The sequence below is a fragment of the Choloepus didactylus genome, chromosome 22, assembly GCF_015220235.1.
Source record: "Choloepus didactylus isolate mChoDid1 chromosome 22, mChoDid1.pri, whole genome shotgun sequence".
NCBI classification, from domain to species: Eukaryota; Metazoa; Chordata; class Mammalia; order Pilosa; family Megalonychidae; genus Choloepus; species Choloepus didactylus.
Window position 1 is genome coordinate 22,461,553 of NC_051328.1, and position 19,700 is coordinate 22,481,252.

The window sequence follows — 19,700 nt, forward strand, 5'->3', positions numbered from 1 at the left end:
GCTATATAAGACTGTCTCTTGTTAAAAAACAAAAACAAAACAAAAACAAAAACAAAAACAAAAAACCCCGTTGAAATGCAGGAGGAGCTGTAAAGACTATAATGACCAGTTCAAACAGAAGAGAAGGTAATCAGGGCAAAGAGGGATACAAATGTTCTATGAGACAGCCAGCTCATCATACATATGAGCTTGTCAACCACATCCCAGGAGCATCTAATTCTAATTTTCACTGGCTGAGAGAAACAATTCTCAGGATGATCTAGTTCACAAAGAAATTCAGAAAATCTCAGGGCTCCTCCTCTAGTACATGGTTATTGGAGAACTACAACAGGAAGGATACATCCTGACCAGTCCAAGTGTCAGAACTCCCATTCCAAATTATGAAACTATCATTCTGGTACCTATCAGCTGTGGTGCAGCTGCATGATGAAGCAAGCCACTTGGTTTTCTCTATTTTCCAAGTTTCTAAATAAGAGGAGAGTGAAACAATGAACAACTCAGTAACGATGAGAACTCCCAGGACACAGATTATGGTCTCTAAATATCATTTTCCAATAAAAAGAAGATCTCCTAGGAGAAATGGTGACTCTAGGTCTGGGTGAGGAAATGCACAAGATGAGGCTAGAACATATTGTCATCCTAAATGGTAAGGAAGCTCTCAAAGGCTACATATAGAGTTGTGTCAAAAAGACTCAGCAATCCCTATCTCACACCCTATACAGAAATTAATTCAAAATGGATCAAAGACCTAAATATAAGAGCCAGTGCCATAAAACTCCTAGAAGAAAATATAGGGAAACATCTCCAAGATCTAGTGATAGAAGGTAGTTTCCTAGATCTTACATCCAAAGCATAAGCAATGAAAGAAAAAAAATAGATAAATGGGACCTCTTCAAAACTGAATATGTCTATCCTTCAAAGGACTTTGTCAAAAGGGTGAAAAGGCAGCTGACTCAAGGTGGGGGGAAATATTTGGAAACCACTATCTGATAAGGGTTTGACATCCAGAATATATAAAGAAATCCTACAAGTCAACATTTTAAAAATGAACAGCCCAATTAAAAAATGGGCAAAAGACTTGGCTAGACATTTTTCCAAAGAGGAAATACAAATGGCTTAAAAGCACGTGAAAAGATGCTCAGCTTCCAAACTCTTCAAATAAACTCACTAACCTCCATCCTATGTGGGACATGACTTCTGGGGGTGTAAGTCTCCTTAGCAATGTGGGGCATGACTCCCAGGGATGAGCCTGGCCCTGGTATTGTGGGACTGACAATGCCTTCTTGACCAAAAGGAGGAAGAGAAATGAAACAAAATAAAGTTTCACTGGCTAAGAGATTTCAAGTAGAGTTGAGAGGTCATTCTGGAGGTTACTCTTATGCAAGCTTCAGCCAGAAATCACAAATTGCCACAGTATGCCAAGTCCTAACCAACATAGTCCTGAAAACCCTTAAGAATAACCTGGGTTCTATCTAAGACTCTATAAAAGTTTTACTTATTAAGTTTATTTTTTCAGAAACATAAAGCCTTCAGATAGTTCGTATGCCAGATAAGCCTCGAAAACCAGAGGTTTCATTCCTCTACCCTATAATGTCGACACTCTTCTTCAGCATGAAGAAGTTAGAATGGTCACTGCCCAGACGTCCCTGAAGATTGAGAGAATGATCAAATGAGAGGGAGGAGTTGTAACTCAGAAGTTAGGATTTAACAAGTGATCATGACTACTGAATCATTATATTGATATTTCTTTTTGGTTTCTAGTATATTCGAGTAGCCAGAAGGAAATACCTGAAATTGTTGAATTGTAACCCAGTAGCCTTGATCTTTGATAATGACTGTATAACTATATAGCTTTAATCTTATGACCGTGTGACTGTACAAACCTTGTGACTGACACCCCCTTTTTCCAGTGTATGGTTAGATAAGTAACAAAATAAAGATATGCACGGGGAAAGAAAAAGATGTTCCGCTTCACTAGCTATTAGGGAAATGCAAATCAAAACTACAATGAGATATCATTTCATATCTACCAGAATGGCCACTATTAAACAAACAGGAAACCGTAAGTGTTGGAAAGGATGTGGAGAAATGGGAACACTTATTCACTGCTGGTGGGAATGTAAAATGGTACACCTATTGTGGAAGACAGTCTGGCGGTTCCTCAGAAAGCTAAGTATAGAGTTGCTTTACAATCCGGCAATTTCACTTCTCTGTATCTACCCAGATCTGAGAGGAGGGATGCAAACAGATATTTGCACACCAATGTTCACAGCAGCATTGTTCACAACTGTCAAAAAATAGAAACAACCCAAGTGTCCATCAACAATGAATGGATAAACAAAATGTGGTATTTACATATGGTGGAATATTATTCAGCAGAAAGAAGGAATGAAGTTCTGAAGCATGCGACAACATGGATGAACCTAGAGGACATCATGTTGCGTGAAATAAGTCAGACACAAAAGACAAATATTGTATGATGTCACTAATATGAACTAATTATACTATGTAAACTCAGACATAAAATTTAGAATATAGGCTACCAGGAGATAGAATGAGGCTAGAGAATGGGAAGCATTTGCTTAATATGTGCAGAATGTTTACCTTAAACTTAATGTTAAACTTAAATGTTTGGAAATGGACAGACGTGACAGTAGCACATTATTGTGCATATAATTAATAGTGCTGAATTGTGAGTGAATGTGGTTGAAAGGGTAGTTTAGAGTCATGGATATCACCAGAAGGAAAACTAGAAGTGAAATCATGGGAATGTATAACACAGTGAATCTTCTGGTGGACAATGACTGTGATTAACAGTACAAATATTAAAAAGTTCTCTTATGAATTAGAACAAATGTAAGAGGCTATTACAAAGAATTAATAACAGAGGGGTATTTGGGAGAAAATGTACCTTTTGTAAACTATGGACTATAATTAACAGTAATACTTTAATATTCTCTCATCAACAGTAACAAATGTACCACATCAATACTAGGGGTCAACAACGGGGGAGGATAAGGGGCACGGGATGTTTTGAGTTTTCTTTTATATTTTTTCTTTATATTATTATTATTATTATTAGAGTAACAGAAATGTTCTAAAATTGAATGCGGTGATGAATGCACAACCATGTGATGATACTCGGAGCCAGTGATGATATACTTTGGATGGACTGTATGGTGTGTGACTATATTTCAATAAAATTACATTAAAAAAAAAAAAAAGACAGCAGCCAAATGAATAAGCTTCCACTGGCCAAAGGACAACCTGAGCATCAATAAGGTTAATAACTGCAGTCGACTGACGCATGACAAATAAATTAAAATCCATTAGTACATGATGATACTAAACAAACAAACAAACAAAAACAAATCTAATTAGTTATCATGGAACCAACTCAATATTTTGAAAACTGGTAAATAAAGGGATAGAGTCAAGCATTTATCCTGCCTCTCCTGTTTGGACTATATTGTGAGAATTAGATTAAGTTTAGCTTTCACACAGGGTGGGGGCAGCTCAGGGGAATGGCAGAGGGTCAAGAAGCCAAGCTATAATCGGTGGCCAGTCCTCCTGTTTATCCGCCCACTGTCTTTGCAAGGTGAAGACTGGTGGGGGGGGGGGGAGTAGAGGTTCCTTAAACAGCTTCATAAGTTGTTACCAAACTAGCTCAGACTGGCTCTGCAGCTCAAGAACAAAGGAAAGAGGGGTGGAGACTTGTTTCAAATGTTCCAAGTTTGCACAGGAGGCTTTTTTTTTTTGAAATATTTCCAATTTGGGCGGGCTGCATGTTTCAAATTTGCACGGGCTAGTTAGGCTTGTCGAATAGAATGCAATCTCTGAAGTATCCAGCCAATGGAGAAACAGCGGAGGGACTTGCGGTTAGGTGTAGGTAATAAATACTGCTGGGTCTATTGTTCTGTGCACCAACCCCCACATTTTGGTTGGGTGCCTGTTCTTGCAAGACTGTGAATAAATTCTTTTCTTCTCCACAATCGGGTGAGCGTTTATTCCTTTTTAGGAATAGTGCTTGTTTCTCACAATATTTCAGGGTAACCAAGTGGTTGATTACTGGAAGTTTCCAGGTGCAGAGGTATTCAAGCTACCAATTGCAGAAGGAAAGACAGAATTAGAACATCACCATTTTGCAACCCCTAATGAAATAACAGTGCTATGTAATAAATTTAAATGATTCCTTAAGTCACAAAAAGAGAAAACCAAATATTTTGTGCCTCCCAAAGGAAGTACATACAAATCACCTACACCTACAAATCTGAAAACTAAATGGGTATCTGATGGCGTTAAATTAATGTTCTGTTTTTTTTTTTTTAGGAGGAATAATGGTGTTGTGGTTGTTTTACAAAAACAATCAGGACATTTTAGAGTTACTAAAATATTTACAGTTGAAATGGTATGTTTTCTGGGATTTACTTCAAAATAATTTAGGAGTGGGGACATAAATGGAGCTATTACTAAAACAAGATCGATAATTTTTGCATCAATAATACATAATTGTTACTTATGGGTTCATTATCCTATTCCTTCTAATTTGTATATGTTTGACAGTATCATAAGAAACAGTTTTAAAAAGAAAAGAGGAGGGGGAAATTGTGGAGGGTGGGATGGGAGTGCTGATGGTGGTGGTGGAGCCTTCCTCACACCCGAAATCCCAGCATCCAGTCAGGCAAAATGATAGCAATGCTTTTAGGCTGAATCCAGAGTCTGAGCTAAGAATTTGGGCTTAGAACTGTGGCAATGCCTACAATACCAGCCTGGCTCTTGTTTGAGGCCCAAGGGCTGGCGCACAGCAGGCCTTCAGAAAGTGGTTTTTGAATGAGCAAACAAACACTTGAATATTCAGATAGCACTACATATGGCCCCTCATGGTCAGAAATACACCTGACCACCAGACTCAGTCATGTCCAACAACCCCCAACTCAGCAGGCCTCTAGGGAAGAGGGGCTCCATACCATCAACGTCTCTGCCATCCATGCTCTGTGCAAAGGAGCCAGGGGATTATTCTAGGAGCTCAGCCTGACTCTTTTACACCAAGGATCTGGGCTCCCAGAAGACTGGAACTCCCGTCCTACACACCCCACTTCCCTAAGCATCTTTTGGTCCCACTAACTGGCCCAACTATTTCTACCTTAGCATGCTGGTCCCCCTGCCTGAAACCTTCTTCCTGCAGCTCTCTGCACAGCTGGCTCCTTCTCATTCTTCAAGTCTCAGCTCAAGTATCACTTTCTTGACCAGCCATGCTCTCAAAAGAAGGTTCCTTGTGATTCTCTATCACTTATCCACTGTCCCTTTCATAAGCATCACCCTTATTGAATAATCACATATTTATCTTGTTTTCTTACTGCTACTACTAACGACAACAGTAGCTAACACATTGACAGAGCACTTTCCATGCACCAAGCTCATGCTAAGCACTTTTCAAGGAATATCTTGTTTAACCCTCATAACCACCCCCTGAAGTAGGTACTATTATTATCACCCCTTTACAGATGATGAAACTCAGACAAAGAGGTTACATACCATTCCACAGCCATGGAGCTGTAAAGTAGCAAGACCACATTTTTAATATACTGATCTCTTAATGACTTCTCCTGCCCATTGAACTCCACCCTCAGACCATGAGGGTCAAGAGAACATCATTCAACAAAGTATTTCCAGTCCTATCACAATGAGTGGCATAAGATAGGTGCTCCATAAGTATGTATCAAATGAATGAAAACATTCAAAGCAACACGGTATGAATTCTCTGCATACATCTCTACCCACTTCCCCTTCCCCACAAGTCCTTAGCACAGGGTTAGCTCCCAGAAAGTACTCAACACATCCAGACACACCTAGTGCCGGAAAGAGCTTTTGCAACCCCCACCCCCAGCTCTGCCCCAGTCCACCAAAGGGGAAGGACCTCTCCAGGTCCTTTCCCCTACTCCTGAGAAGAGATGATCAGAGCAAGATGGACAATGGAGGACACATGGGATTCGAAGGTCCTAAGAGACAGAGTTCTAGAAGAAGAGAGAGGTCAGTGGCAGATGTCCTTCTCAGGTGGAACAAGGGAAGAAGGCTAGGATATGATGAAGATGCTCCACCTGTTTCAACTCTCAGAATAAACACCCTTCCCCATTTGGGTTCTCAGATTTCCTTGGTCTCCCCTCTGTTCTCCTCCTTCCCTGGAGATGGGGAGGCAAAGTCACTCAGCAACAGGGGACTGGAGACCAAGCCTCTGGTGTCCCCTTTAGTAGAAGAGACGGCTTTTCTGTAGAGGACAAATGAGGTTTCTGGTCACTCCTTCCTTTTGGTTATTCCCAGCCCTGGAAAGTCTTGACCATCTCTGGCATACATGGTCCCTAACTCTGTGCCAAGAAATTTCCAGGAAAGCTATACAACCACCACAGGAGCTGTGATTAAGTGTAGGGGACAACATTCTGGCCTGGTATGGTCACAGAGCGGTTCTAAGGGGAGGTGGCTCTGGGGCTGAGTCTTGAGGTCTGGGAATCACTAAGCTTCCTGGGGATGAGGGGGAAGCAGAGGGAAGAGCAGGTGAAAATAACGTGGAAAGAACTTACTCTCTCCTTGGTGCTGGGCTAAGTGTTTTACATGTCATTGCTTGTTGACTTCTCACAACAACCTCAGGAGGTAGGTGCTGTTAATACACCAAATGAAGAACCCAAGGCCCAGAGGTGTTAAATGACTAAGATAATCCAGTAATCAGCAGAGCTGGGATTCAAAACCAGGTTTGTCTAACTCCAAACTCCACCACTCCATGTGCATGAAGTGTTGAGGGGAAAGCTTGTGTGCGGCAGAAACGATATGTGAATGAGCAAGGGATCCCTGAATGCCACACCAAAAGCCTTTATGGCATCCTACAAGGGGGACAATGTGCTGAGTGTGGTAGAAAGATTGGTCTAGTCTATTTATGGAGGATGATGGAGAGTCCTCTGGGAATATGGGAACCATATGTCCCCATATACTCTACAGGGGCAGGCAGCACTAGGAGAGAGGAAAGAGACAAAGAGAAACAAGATAATCAAAAGTCAGTGGACATCAGTAATGTTCATCTTCAGATTTAAGCAAACAAAGATCTTCCTCCAGTTCCAGTTAGCCCACAAAATTCACTAAGTGCCAACTGTGTTGAGACCTGCCCCAGGGAGCTTTTGTCATCTGTCCTCCTCATTCCAGAGTGAGGACAATCAGGTGGCTGGCAGGCTCCTACAACCCAGCACTGCAAAGTGCTCTCCTCTCCTTCCACACCTCCACTCCCATAAGGGATGTAAATGACTTTCCTTGAATATTTAACTTAAAATCAACTCCACAATTAATGTATCCATTAAGTTTTATATTTTAAAGGTATGTCTTTTCATTTTACTGGTCTACTTTGCAAGGGAAACAATAACTGATGTCATTTATTATTTTTTTTTGAATCCACTTTTAACCTCAGTAAGTTTTTGATGAGAAAGTTTTCTCCAGAGTGAATCATCTGGCCGTCTTCCCCCTCCAGCAACTAACCATGAGGCTCAGTACCTCTGTTTAACGGGGATGGGAACTCACATTCTAGCCACCCTGCCCTCACTACGCTGGGTTGGAGGTGTGTAAAGGGGGACAGAGGAAGCTGGAATCAAGGACATCTCTCATACGTACATCTGACACATCTGTGTACCTCAGAGAGTCAATCCCACTTTAGGGCTGTGTGTGCTGAGAGGAAAGTGGAACTCAGCATTTCACTCGTGCAACAGACAGCCCCTCACTGAAGAGGTTGGGCTTACTGGCCAAGTACATGTGTATGAACTTACAAATTTAAACACTGCTTTCAGGAAACACTGTCCAGCCAGCGGTTCGGAGCTGGGAAGAAACCCTAGCTAAGCTGGCTCACCAATTTCCCAGAAAGGCTCAGCCCGCAGGCCCACGCGAAGACACAACGATCCCAAAGGCCTTGGTGTGTGCACGCGGGGAGTAGGGGGCTTTCCCGCTCAGCTTCCCTAAGCATTGCCACAGGACGGATCTCTGGCTACGTCAGAGTGAAAAGGCTAACATGAGCACACCCCGTACCGGTCGTCCACTCATGAGAGACCCCCTCCTTCCAAATTACACGGCAGGCGCAGCCAGGGAAGAGACGACCCAAGCAGAAGCGGCCCACCGATGTCCCTCAGGCCTTAATTACATCTGGGCCCAGCCAAGCCGCAGCCATCAGCCCTCGGATTCCCAACGAAGCCTCTGACGCCTGGCTCCGTCTAAGACACTTCAAGAACCCCCGCCTCCGGCTTCCCGGCCTAGACCGCGGAGCCCTCAGGCCCCGGCCGACCTCCATCCCTGGCTTCCAAGGCCCTGCAGCCCGGCCCCGCGGCTCACCCTCGAGCGTCTCGCACTGCACCAGGTTGAGGTAGTCCGCCTGGCTGAGCACGCCGGCCTTCAGGCCGCGTACCAGTCCCTCCAAATAGCCATTGTCCACGTTGAAGTAAAGCTCCGGAAAGGACGACATGGCTGCAGCAGGACCGGAGAACCCCGACCCGCGGGTAAGCAACGAAACCCCAAGATCAGCTGACGCTGGCGCCCTCAGCCGGACGTCAAGCGCGTCACGTGACGCGGAAGCGCCTCATGTGACCACAACTGGGCGGGGCTCTGAGCGGCGCCTGGCTTCCGGGTGGTTTGGAGCGAAAGTGTTGCGCAGGCGTGGGGCTGGGAGCCGGCCCTCCGGCGCCTGCGCGCTGAGAGGGGCAGGCAGCCTGCGCTCTGGCAAAGGAATGGTTTGCAGTGTTGGAGGTGGTCAGCGTGGTGGCCCGGGGGGCTGCAGGGGTCCCATTGGCCTTTCTCTTTAGCTTTTCCGGGTCTGGTGCCCCTGGCATTCTAGGGGTCAGCGGGGTAAGGATGGGAGCGGACGGTGCTTCTTGTGCTGGGAGAGAATCCTGACAGTTTGAACCATCGTCTTGTCAGAGGGGAATTGAGGTCTGGTGAGGGGCGGGCTTTGCTAGGGTTACACGTTGAATTAACCACATATCAGATCCTGGAACCTAATGCTTTTTTCGCCAGCGGCGAGTTACAGCCCCTATGCTTTGCTGCGCCTCCGCTAACTTTCGAGGGCTGAAGCGCGGCTGTCCTCTGCCTACCCCAACGGCGTCCGAGGCCCTAAAAGCACGCGTGTGTATGGCTCAGATGACGGGGTAGCACAGGCCCTGGGGGTAAGTGTGTGATTTCTTTACCTGGCGGCAACCCCACCTCTGCCATGACGCACAGCCCCACCCAACCTTCCGATGGCCACGTTCAAAATAATGCCACAGCCTTGGGGTTGGTTCCAGCCTTTATTCGCGCCCCAGAGCCCCTGCCCCCACCCCATCGTCGGCCCGCTAGTTGCGGCTGCAGGGGTGCGTGCCAGTACCCAGCTTGCGGCAGTAACAGAAGGCGTTGAAGAAACGGCAGTAGCACGTGGCGCACGGGTCACAGCACTGCACCTGTTGACCCAGACAGGACTCGTGCAGCCTCACACAGCGACGCGGAGAGCGCGGCTCGCGGCCTTGCGGGTCTAGCGCCTGCAGAGGTGGGGGAGCAGGAATGTGGGTGCGGGACTCCGAAGGCAGGTCCAGAGGCCTTGCCTGCCCCTGTCTGGGGTACAGGACGGCAGTGGAGCCACGGGATGGGGTGGTCTGCAGTGACCCCTCAGGTGAGTGGGTCCAGGGGCAGAGCGTGGGGATGGTGCCCCTTCCCAAGGCCTTTAGCTTCACCCCTTTCCCTAAGCAGTTACCTCTGCCAAGGCCTGGGCCTCCTGCAGCAGGGTCTCTTCTGCCTGATCTGCGCCAGTCCTCTTCATCTGGGGCTGCAGATCTAGGTCTGGGACAGACTGTGTGAGAGCAGAGCCCCCCATGCACAAACACCCACCTCCTACAGCTAAGATTGGGAAGGGGACAGGAGGGCTCACACCAAGCAGGACACTGTGTTGCCAGAGGGCATCGACGTCCCACCCAACCCCACCCCTGCCCACACTGACCTGAGAACTCTGGGAACAGGGCCTGGTCAGGTCTTCTGATGCCCTCCAAGGGGGCCACGCCCATCTGTGCCCCCTCCATGGTGGGTGGTGCAAGCAACAGAGCCACAGAGCTCAACAGCACTGCAGTCAGCATGGCCTGGCTTAGCAGGAAGAGCCACCACTTAGTCCCTCCTCATCCTAGGAGCCCCCTTGAGGTGTCCCATCCCATAGAGAGCCCCCCCCCCCCCGAGAGTAAAACTCCCTGCTCAACCTGAGAACTTACTTCTGCTTGCTGGGTCCCTGCCCCAAGAGTTCTTGGCCACCCTGTGCCTTCCGCTTATATGGCAGGGCCTAATGAAGAGCCCACACGTGACTGCTCCCCACAGCCAGGGCATGAGGGGCCCTCCCAGGAGGGTGGGGGCACCGTTCCAGCCTCTATTCCTGGACCCTGGACCTTTGGGTGCTGTACAAGAGGTGTTCCTATCTCCAGTTTGAGGTGAGGTCTTCAGGAGCCAATCAAAGTTTGGGAACAATATAGGGTGCCCAGAGGCCCCAAATTTCTAATAAACAGGGCCTAGAGGGGTGGGCCAGGATGGAGCCATTCGTGGTAACAAGGCAGGCAGCCCAGAGAGCTTTAATTTAATTTGTGGCCCCGAAGATGCTCACTCAGGCCCCACGTGGCATGTTCTATTTCCTTTGCTTCCAGGAACTCGGGATGAGAGTATAGAAGGGGGAGATGGGCAAGGGGCTAGAGTGGGGGAGGGGAGGAGTGCAGACCTAGACCCCAGGTGTTTGTGTAGGGGAGAGGGGAAGGAAAAAGCCCACCTAGCTAAAATCAGGCCTTCATGCCTGCGTCCCTGGCCCCATCTTCCCACCCCCTGCTCTCTCCAGGCTCCCTCTAGGACCCCCCACCTCTGTTCCTGCCCCTAAGCCCCTTTCTGCCTGGGGTTCCTGGAAGCCAAGGAACCAGAACGGACTGTTCCCTAGGTGGGCGGCAGCTTCAAAGTAAAAAGCTTTCAGGCTGCCTGCCTCATTAGTGCTAATGTCTGCTTCCTTCCGTCCTGCACTGTCATGCTTTTGGTCTCATCAGCACTAGGCTGGGGTGGGGACTGCCCATTCCATGAACATGGCAGGATACACAGGGCCCCCACCTGTGCCAGCCTTACTATCCACATGCCCATCTGGGAAAGGGATACAGGCCAATTTAGCTTTGAGTCCTCTATGTACAATCTGGGCTGGCTCAAGGCAGCAGGAAGAGGATGAAAGGGCTGTTGGGGTTTGCTGCCCAGGCTCATACAGACCACCCTAACCAGAAGGAGGCCTGAGGAAGTCCTCCTACTAGCAGGTGGAAACCTTAGGTTGCCATCTGACCCAGTGACCTGCATTAACACCTATAATTGGTTTGGTATTCAGACTGCATGGTAGGGGAGAGGGGCACAGGGAGCAGGGTCTCTGCAGAGGGTGGGCCTGGGGTAGTCTTCTTCCACAGAAGGTTGCTGGAGTCTGCTCTGGGATTAGGCTCCCCTGGACTCTCCTGTGGTTGACTCAGGGTAACAGTCCTAGGAACTCAGAGGGAGGAGGCAGGGAGAGCCTCTCTGAGGACATGGCCTCTGAGCTGAGCTCTTAAGACAATCCAGCAAAAAGCCAGTCCCCTTTCACCTTGGAGAATGGCACTGGCTGTTTTGGTGACTGTCACCAAAACCTCTCTGACAGCTAGCAATGACCTATCTCTCCCAGAGGCTGCAGCTGGACCTAGCAGCTCACACCAGGAACTTCTTTTCTCAGAGTGGTGCTGTGAAGGTATCAGGCACACAGATGTGCCCCCATCCAGGCTGGGCCACTTGGGGCAGAGGAAGGGCAATATATCAAACATCTGAGGCACCCTCCCCAAGTTCTTGTGCCCTGGCACCATCCCTGGAGATTCTGGCTGATGAGATGGTGGGAGGAGAGCAGGGACTGCATAAGGATTTTGGAAAGGTACTCCAGGTGAGGCTTGGGTGGGGACTTTGGGCACCTGACCGGTCCTGGTCAGCACTCATGCTAAGACATCTCTTCATGGCCTGAGACAGAGTCTCAGGCACCTACAGAGCAGGGCCTCTCTTCACCTAGGTGTTTGCAGACATGTGTATCAGCCTATGGCCAGCAATGAACAAGGCCTGAGGCACTCACAGGGGCAACCCATGTCCCTGGCCAGGTTCAATGGGGGAAACAGTCAAGAAAACCAACCATTGGAACACAATGGGATCTGAAGGATTGTGGGAAGATGGTGGAGTAGGAAGCTTCAGGAATCACTCCTTCTGCCAGAACAACTATTAAACAGGAACTGTGTGAAACAACTATTTTGAAACTCCGGAAGACAGAGCAGTGTACAACATCCAGGAAAGAGCAGGAGGAAGAAGTTGGTAAATTACAATAAATACCAGTAAACTGCTCTCTCCATGCACAGTTACTGACACCCTGCCCCCATTCTCATGGCAGGCAGCAGTAGGGTCTGGCATCTGGCGAAGCTTGCTGGTGCCAAAAAGGGACATAAAAATTCACTTCCCCAAGATCTGGGGTAGACATGGGCTGATTGTAGATCACAGCTTTTGAGTAGCTACTTTGGTTCGCTGGGGTTCCAGCTTTGAGGGCAGCCACTGTTCAAACTGCCCTGTACAAAGGCAGTGGAGGAGGTTTTAAGGCAGTACACTTCCTCAGAGCTGCGGAAGACAGTTGAAGGGCTGCTTTTGCTGGGCAGGTCAAGACTTCCCAGCCTCAGAAGTCATGGAAGAAACTCCTGGCATCTTTCCTGGCCCCTCCCTCATCCCCTCTCCAGAGCACTTTTGAGATGGTTGGCACTCCCTTTGTGGGTCACTGGCCTTGTTCCAGATGGGAACAAATGACTTGGGAAACTCCTCTCTGGAGAGAGAGAGAGAGAGAGAGAGAGAGAGACACACACACACACACACACACACACACACACACACACATTCTCTCTCACACACACACACATGGACACACACACACATTGCCCTCCAGGCAAAAGCACTTTGAGACAATGAAAGCAATAAGGGGGAGGGCCTGGGACAAACGCTTACCTGCTCTAAGTCAGGCGGTGGAACACCTGGGAGAGGGAGACGTCTGTGGGAAGTAGAAGGGGCATTTAAACTCCTGTAAACAGGGGAAGTCCTAAGACCACTAGTAAGCACAAGCCCAGGACAAGGCACAGGTCCACAAAAGAAAGGGCAGACCCTTCACTTTTTGTTGCCACAGGCAGACCTTCCTGATAGGAGCTGACACTCAAGAATATCTTTGTTATCACCAGCTGGTTATAAACCCAAGAAACAGACATCTCAGGGAATAAATCTCAGAGTTAACATTTTAAAATATTAAAATGTACAGTGAGCAACAAAAAATTACAAGGCAAAGAAAGAACAGGAAATGATGGCCCATCCAAAGGAAGAGGACAAAACTCAAGAAAACAGTGAAGGAGACCAGACTAGACATATAAGACAAAGACTAAAAAAATTGATCTTTTATATGCTCAAGGAGATGAAGGAAAATAACAGAGAAAGAACTAAAAGGTATCAGAAAAACAAAGAATGAACAATATGAGAATCTCAAAAGGTAGAAATTTTTAAAAGGAACCAAACAGAACTACTGGAATTGAAGACCACAATAACTGAAGTGAAGTTCCCAGGGAGGTTTCAGCAGCAGATTGGAGTTGGCAAAAGAAGGAATCAGCAAACTCAAAGACAAGACAATTGAAATGAGTCAGGCTGAGGAGCATAAAGAAAAAAGAATTATAAAAAAGCAAAAATAGCCTAAGAGACCTCTGGGATACCATTAAGCATATGAATATATGCTGTATGGAGGCCCCAGAAGGAGATGAAAAAGAGAAAGAGGCAGAAATATTAAAAAAAAAAGTGAGAAACTTCCCAAACTTAGAAAAGGTATGAATATTTACATCCCAGAAGTCCAGAGAGCAGCAAACAGGATAAACTTGAAGAAAAAAATGCCCATAACATACTGATCAAACTGTCAAATGCAATGGAGAGAGTTCTGAAAGCTGCAAGAGATAAACAATGTGTTATGTACAAGGGAGTCCTAATTAGATTAAGTACCAATTTCTCATCAGAAACCATGGAGGCAAGAAGGCAGTGGGTTGAAATACTTAAAGTGCTAAAAGCAAACAATTGCCAACCAAGAATTTTATATCCAGTGAGACTTTCTTTTAAAAATGAGGGAGGAGAAGATCTAAGATGGCGGCATAGAGAGGAGTAGAAGCTAAGTAGTCCCTCTGGAACAGCTAAAAAAAACCAGAAACAACTAGTAAATAATCCAGAATAACTGCAGGGGGACAAACGTGACCGTCCACTCATCATACACTAACCTGAATTGGGAGGAATGCCCGAGATCACAGCATTAAATCTATAAGTAAAAACTGTGGATCCAAATCGGGAGACCCCTCCCCCACAGGCCGAGCTACAAAGCCTCGTGGTGCCAGAGAGAAGCTTTCTCCCAGCAAGCAAATATAGCTCAGCTGAGCTCCAACTGGGGTTTTAATTAGCGAGTGTGAACTGCTCACTACGAGGGACGAATCCCCAACAAGTGGACAGAGGCTTTGGGTGACGACTGACCTTGGAGAGCCAGAGGGTCACCTTGGACTAGCTCTGTTCCTTTTTCAACTCGGTGGAGAAAGCCTCAGCCATTTTCAGTTCCCAGTTCTGTGACCCAGACAAGGCGTATAGCACAGGCAGAGAGAGACCATTGAAATGCTAATGACTTCCCCCTAAGGCGTCTAGCTTCTCTAAGAGGAAAGGGGTGGGGCCCAGCTCTACTACCAGCCTTTCATTCAGAACTTACACCAGTCAAGAATTATAGGCTAATCTTTGCATCATGCAGAGAGCGCCCCCACATGGCCTGGCAGCCCGGGGCTTCCCTTGAGGGATGATGCGCACTAGCGATGTAGCACAGCCTTCCCACAGCAGAGGTCCTGGAAGATCACAGCTGAGAAGGGGGGCCCGCTCAGAAAACCTAGGGATGCTACATCAATGCTGGTGGTTTGTGAGTCAGCAACAGAAAATCTGGGGCAAAACTGAAATGAAGGCTTAGACTCTTGCAACAGCCTTGAATCTCCGGGAACACCTGGGAGATTTGAATATTAAAGCTGCCCTGCCTCCCTGACCACCCAGACACACGCCCCACGTTCAGGGTGGACAGCTCCAACAACACACCCAAACTGAGTTCACCAACTGAACCCCACAAAAATCATTTCCCCACACACCACAGAGAGAGAGTTGGGGAGAACTGACTTGAGGGGTATAGGTGACTCGCAGATGCCATCTGCTGGTTAGTTGGAGAAAGTGTACACGACCAACTCATATTTCTGAAAGATTAGATTGGTATTTTTTTTACAACTTGAAAGAACCCTATCAAGCAAAACAAATGTCAAGAGGCCAAAAACAACAGAAAATCTTAATGCATATGATAAAACCAGACGATATAGAGAACCCGATCCCAAACACCCAAATCAAAATATCAGAAGAGACACAATTAATCAAACAATTACAATCGAGGAGTGAAAACATGGCACAGGATATAAAAGACATGAAGAAGACCATAGAACAGGATAAAAGGGACATAAAGAAGACCCTAGAAGAGCATAAAGAAGAAATTGCAAGATTAAGTAAAAAAAATAGAAGATCTTATGGAAATAAAAGAAATAAAAGAAATTGTTGGCCAAATTAAAAAGACTCTGGATACTCATAATACAAGATTAGAGGAAGATGAACAACGACTCAGTGTCCTAGAGGTCTACAGAACAGAAAATGAAAGAACAAAAGAAAGAATGGAGAAAAAAATCGAAGAAATCAGAAAGTATCTCAGGGATACGATAGATAAAATGAAACATCCAAATTTAAGACTCATTGGTGTCCCAGAAGGGGAAGAGAAGGGTGAAGATCTAGAAAGCATATTCAAAGAAATTGTTGGGGAAAACTTCCCAAAACTTCTACACAATATAAATACACAAAGCATAAATGCCTAGCAATCTCCAAATAGAATAAATCCAAATAAACCCCCTCCAAGACATATTCTGATCAGACTCTCAAATACTGAAGAAAAGGAGCAAGTTCTGAAAGCAGCAAGAGAAAAGCAATTCACCACATACAGAGGAAACAACATAAGACTAAGTTGTGACTACTCAGCAGCCACCATGGAGGCAAGAAGGCAGTGGCATGACATATTTAAAATTCTGAGAGAGAAAAATTACCAACCAAGAATACTTTATCCAGCAAAACTCTCCTTCAAATTTGAGGGAGAGCTTAACTTTTTAACAAACAAATGCTGAGAGAGTTTGGCAATAAAAGACCTGCCCTACTTCAAATACTAAAGGGAGCCCTACCAACAGAGAAACAAAGAAAAGAGAAAGAGATACAGAGAATTTTAACAGACTTATATAGAACCTTACATCCCAAATCACCAGGACACTCATTTTTCTCTAGTGATCACAGGTCTTTCTCCAGAATGGACCATATGCTGGGACATAAAACAAGCCTCAATAAATTAAAAAAAAAAAATAGAACATATTCAAAGCACAATCTCTGACCACAATGGAATACAAATAGAAGTCAATAATTTTTGAATTGTAATTCCACTATTTACTTCCTACATGATATAAAATACACAGACTCTAGTGACAAATCAGTGGTTTTGAACTCAATGTAAAATAGGTAATTTTTGACAAGAACTATATAAAGGTGGGGGAATGGAGGAGTATAGGTACAAAGTTTATGTGTCCTATTGAAATTAAGTTGGTATCAAAGAAAAACAAGATTGTTGTGGATTTAAAAGTTTAATTTTAAGCCCCACAGTAAACACAAAGAAATTATTAAAGAATATGACCATAGAGATGAAAAGTAGAGTATGGGTTAAGATAAATGGGGGAAGGGGTAATGGGGAGTTAAGAAATGAGTGTAGGATTGCTGTTTGAGGTGAAGGGAAATTTCTAGTAATGGATGGTGGGAAGGTGATAACATTACAACATTCTAAATGTGATTAATCCCACTAATGGAAGGCTAGGGAGAGGGTGGAATGGGAAGACTTAGGCTGTATGTATGTTTCCACAATTGAGAAAAAAAAAAAAGTCTGAATAGATGACAATTGAATGCCAAGGATGACCCTGGATGGGATCTGAGGATGGAGGACAGGAGGCTCAAAGGGACACAGTTGAGACATAAGGAAAAGGAAATATAGAATATAAGCTTTGTATCATTGTTGAATCTCTTGCACTTCTTAGCTGCGCTTAATGGGATTGCATAAAAGAATGTTCTTGTTCATGGGAATTGTATATGTGAATTATAGTGTTTGTTCAAGGATGTGTGCAGCTAGCTCTCATATGTTCAGAAGACAGAGCAATAGATGATGGATGATAGATAAGGAGAGAGGGAAGGAGGGAGAGAGGGAAAGAAAGCAGTGTGACAACATGTTAAAGTTAGTGGATCGGGGTATTGGAGGAGGGGGGTCAGGGAATGCTGGAGTTCTGTGTATGGGGTTAGTATTGTTTTTGAAACTATTCCTATAACTTTGAATTTATTTCAAAATAAAATTTAATAAAAAAATGAGGGAGATATGAAGACATTCCCAGGTGAACAAAAGCTAGATCTGCCCTACAAGCAAAGCTAAAGGGAGTTCCTCAGAACGAAAGGAAAGGACACTAGACTGGTTCAAAGTGGCATAAAGAAATAATGACCTCTGGTAAAGGTAACTGTTTGGGTAATTATAAATGCCAATATAACTGTATTGTATTTTTTGATATGTAACTCCACTTCCTACAGGTGCTAAAATGCAAATGAATAAAAAGTAAAGATAAATCTATATTTTGTACATACACTGTACAAAGATGTAGAAAAAAATGGGAGGATGAAAGGTTATAGGAACAGTATATATGAATGCCATTAAAGTCAAGTTGGTATCAAATCAAATATGATTGTTATATATTCAGGATGTTAAATATTAACCTGATAGTAACCACAAAGTAAATAATATTTAAAATATATCCGGATAGAAATGAGAAGGAACTCAATATGGTACAATACAAAAAATAAAATACCCCAAAGGTATTAATGGAAGGATTGAGGGACCAAAAAAGTATAATTTACAAAGACTAAATGGCAAAATGGTATAAGAATGTCCTGCATTATCAATAGAGACTTTAAATGTAAATGGATTAAACTCTAGGCCAAATGCAAATATTGGCAGAATGGATTTAAAAATGATCCAACTATTTGCTGTCTACAAGAGACTCACCTTAAATTCAAAGACACTTAGAAAACTAGAAATAGAAGGAAGCTTCCTCAACATGATAAAGGGCATACATGAAAAACCCACAGCTAACATCCTACTTAACAGTGAAAAACTGAAAGTTTTCCCTCTAAGATCAGGAACAAGATAAGGATGCCCACTGCCACCACTGTTACTCAACATTGTATTGGAAGTTCTAGCCAGAGAATTAGGCAAGAAAAATAAATGAAAGTCATCCAAATTGGAAAGGAAGAAGTAAAACTTTCCCTGTTTGTAGATGACATATTCCTATATACAGAAAATCCTGAAAAATCCACAACAAAGCTCCTACAGCTAATAAATGAATTCAGCAAAGTAGCAGTGTACAAGATCAACACCCAAAAATCAGTACTGTTTCTATACGCTAGTAATGAACGATCAGAAGAAGAAATCAAGAAAAAAAATCCATGTATAATAGCTATGAAAATAATCAAATATCTAGGAATAACTCTAATGAAGAGGCAAAGGGCTTGTACACAGAAAAGTACAAAACATTTCTAAAAGAAACCAAAGAAGACCTAAATAAATGGAAGGACCTTCTGTGTTCATGGATTGGAAGGCTAAATATTAAGATGTCAATTCTATCCAAATCGCTTTGCAGATTCAATGCAATCGCAGAATTCCAACAACCTTCTTTACAGAAGTGGAAAAGCCAATCATCAAATTTATATGGAAGTGTAAGGGGCCCCAAATGGCCAAAGCCATCTTGGAAAAGAACAAAGTTGGAGGACTTACACTTCCCAATCTTAAAACTTATTACAAAGCCACAGTAATAAAAACAACATGGAACTGGCACAAGGACAGACATATAGAACAATGGAACAGACTTGAGAACTCAAAAATCAACCCTCACATTTATGGCCAACTGATTTTTGACAAGGGGGGGCAAAGCCCACTCAATTAGGAAAGAATAGTCTATTCAACAAATGGTGCTGAGAAAACTGGATCTCCATTTGCATAAAAAGGAGGACCCCTACCTTACACCTCCAAATAGATCAAAGACCTAAATATAACAGCCAGAACTATCAAGCTTCTAGAAGAAAATGTAGGAAAGCATCTTCAGGACCTCTTGTTAGGCAATGGTTTCTTAGACTTTACACCCAAGGCACAAGCAGCAGAAGGAAAAATAGACAAATGAGACCTCATCAAAATTAAAACAAACAAACATGGTGTTTCAAAGGACTTTATCATGAAAGTAAAATGACAACCTACCCAATGGGAGAGAATATTTGGAAACCACATGTTTTAGTTTGCTAAAGCTGATGAAATGTCGTATACCAGAAATGGATTGGCTTTTACAATAGGGATTTATTAACTTACAAGTTTACAATTCTGAGGCTGTGAAAATGTCCAAATCAAAGCATCAACAAGATGATACCTTCTCCCCAAAGACCGGCTACCAGCAATCCCCAGC

General features: G+C 44.6%; 2 protein-coding genes across 5 annotated transcripts in view; both read right to left on the reverse strand.

Annotated features, from left to right (window-relative positions):
• The window catches only part of ATP6V0D1 (ATPase H+ transporting V0 subunit d1), a 60,425-nt gene extending 51,858 nt beyond the window's left edge, over nt 1–8,567 (reverse strand). Inside the window, exon 1 of the mRNA XM_037815611.1 lies at nt 8,356–8,567. Coding sequence (XP_037671539.1) covers nt 8,356–8,485 — 130 coding nt within the window. The 5' untranslated portion in view covers nt 8,486–8,567. The remainder of the gene's footprint in view (nt 1–8,355) is intronic.
• A 750-nt stretch (nt 8,568–9,317) lies between these two features.
• LOC119518462 (agouti related neuropeptide) lies at nt 9,318–14,637 on the reverse strand. 4 transcript variants are annotated; one of them, XM_037815613.1, is made up of 5 exons: nt 14,584–14,637; nt 13,042–13,084; nt 9,986–10,121; nt 9,743–9,828; nt 9,318–9,530 (listed from the first exon to the last, which is right to left on the reverse strand). In XM_037815613.1, exons 3-5 carry the CDS (start codon nt 10,116–10,118, stop codon nt 9,348–9,350), a joined length of 402 nt encoding a protein of 133 aa, XP_037671541.1. In that variant the 5' UTR covers nt 10,119–10,121; nt 13,042–13,084; nt 14,584–14,637; the 3' UTR covers nt 9,318–9,347. The 4 variants fall into 4 exon arrangements, with proteins under 4 accessions (XP_037671541.1, XP_037671540.1, XP_037671543.1 ...); XM_037815612.1 differs by having other exon boundaries at nt 9,986–10,125; nt 14,584–14,630; XM_037815615.1 differs by lacking the exons at nt 13,042–13,084; nt 14,584–14,637 and adding an exon at nt 10,248–10,282.
• Nucleotides 14,638–19,700: the final 5,063 nt, after the last annotated feature.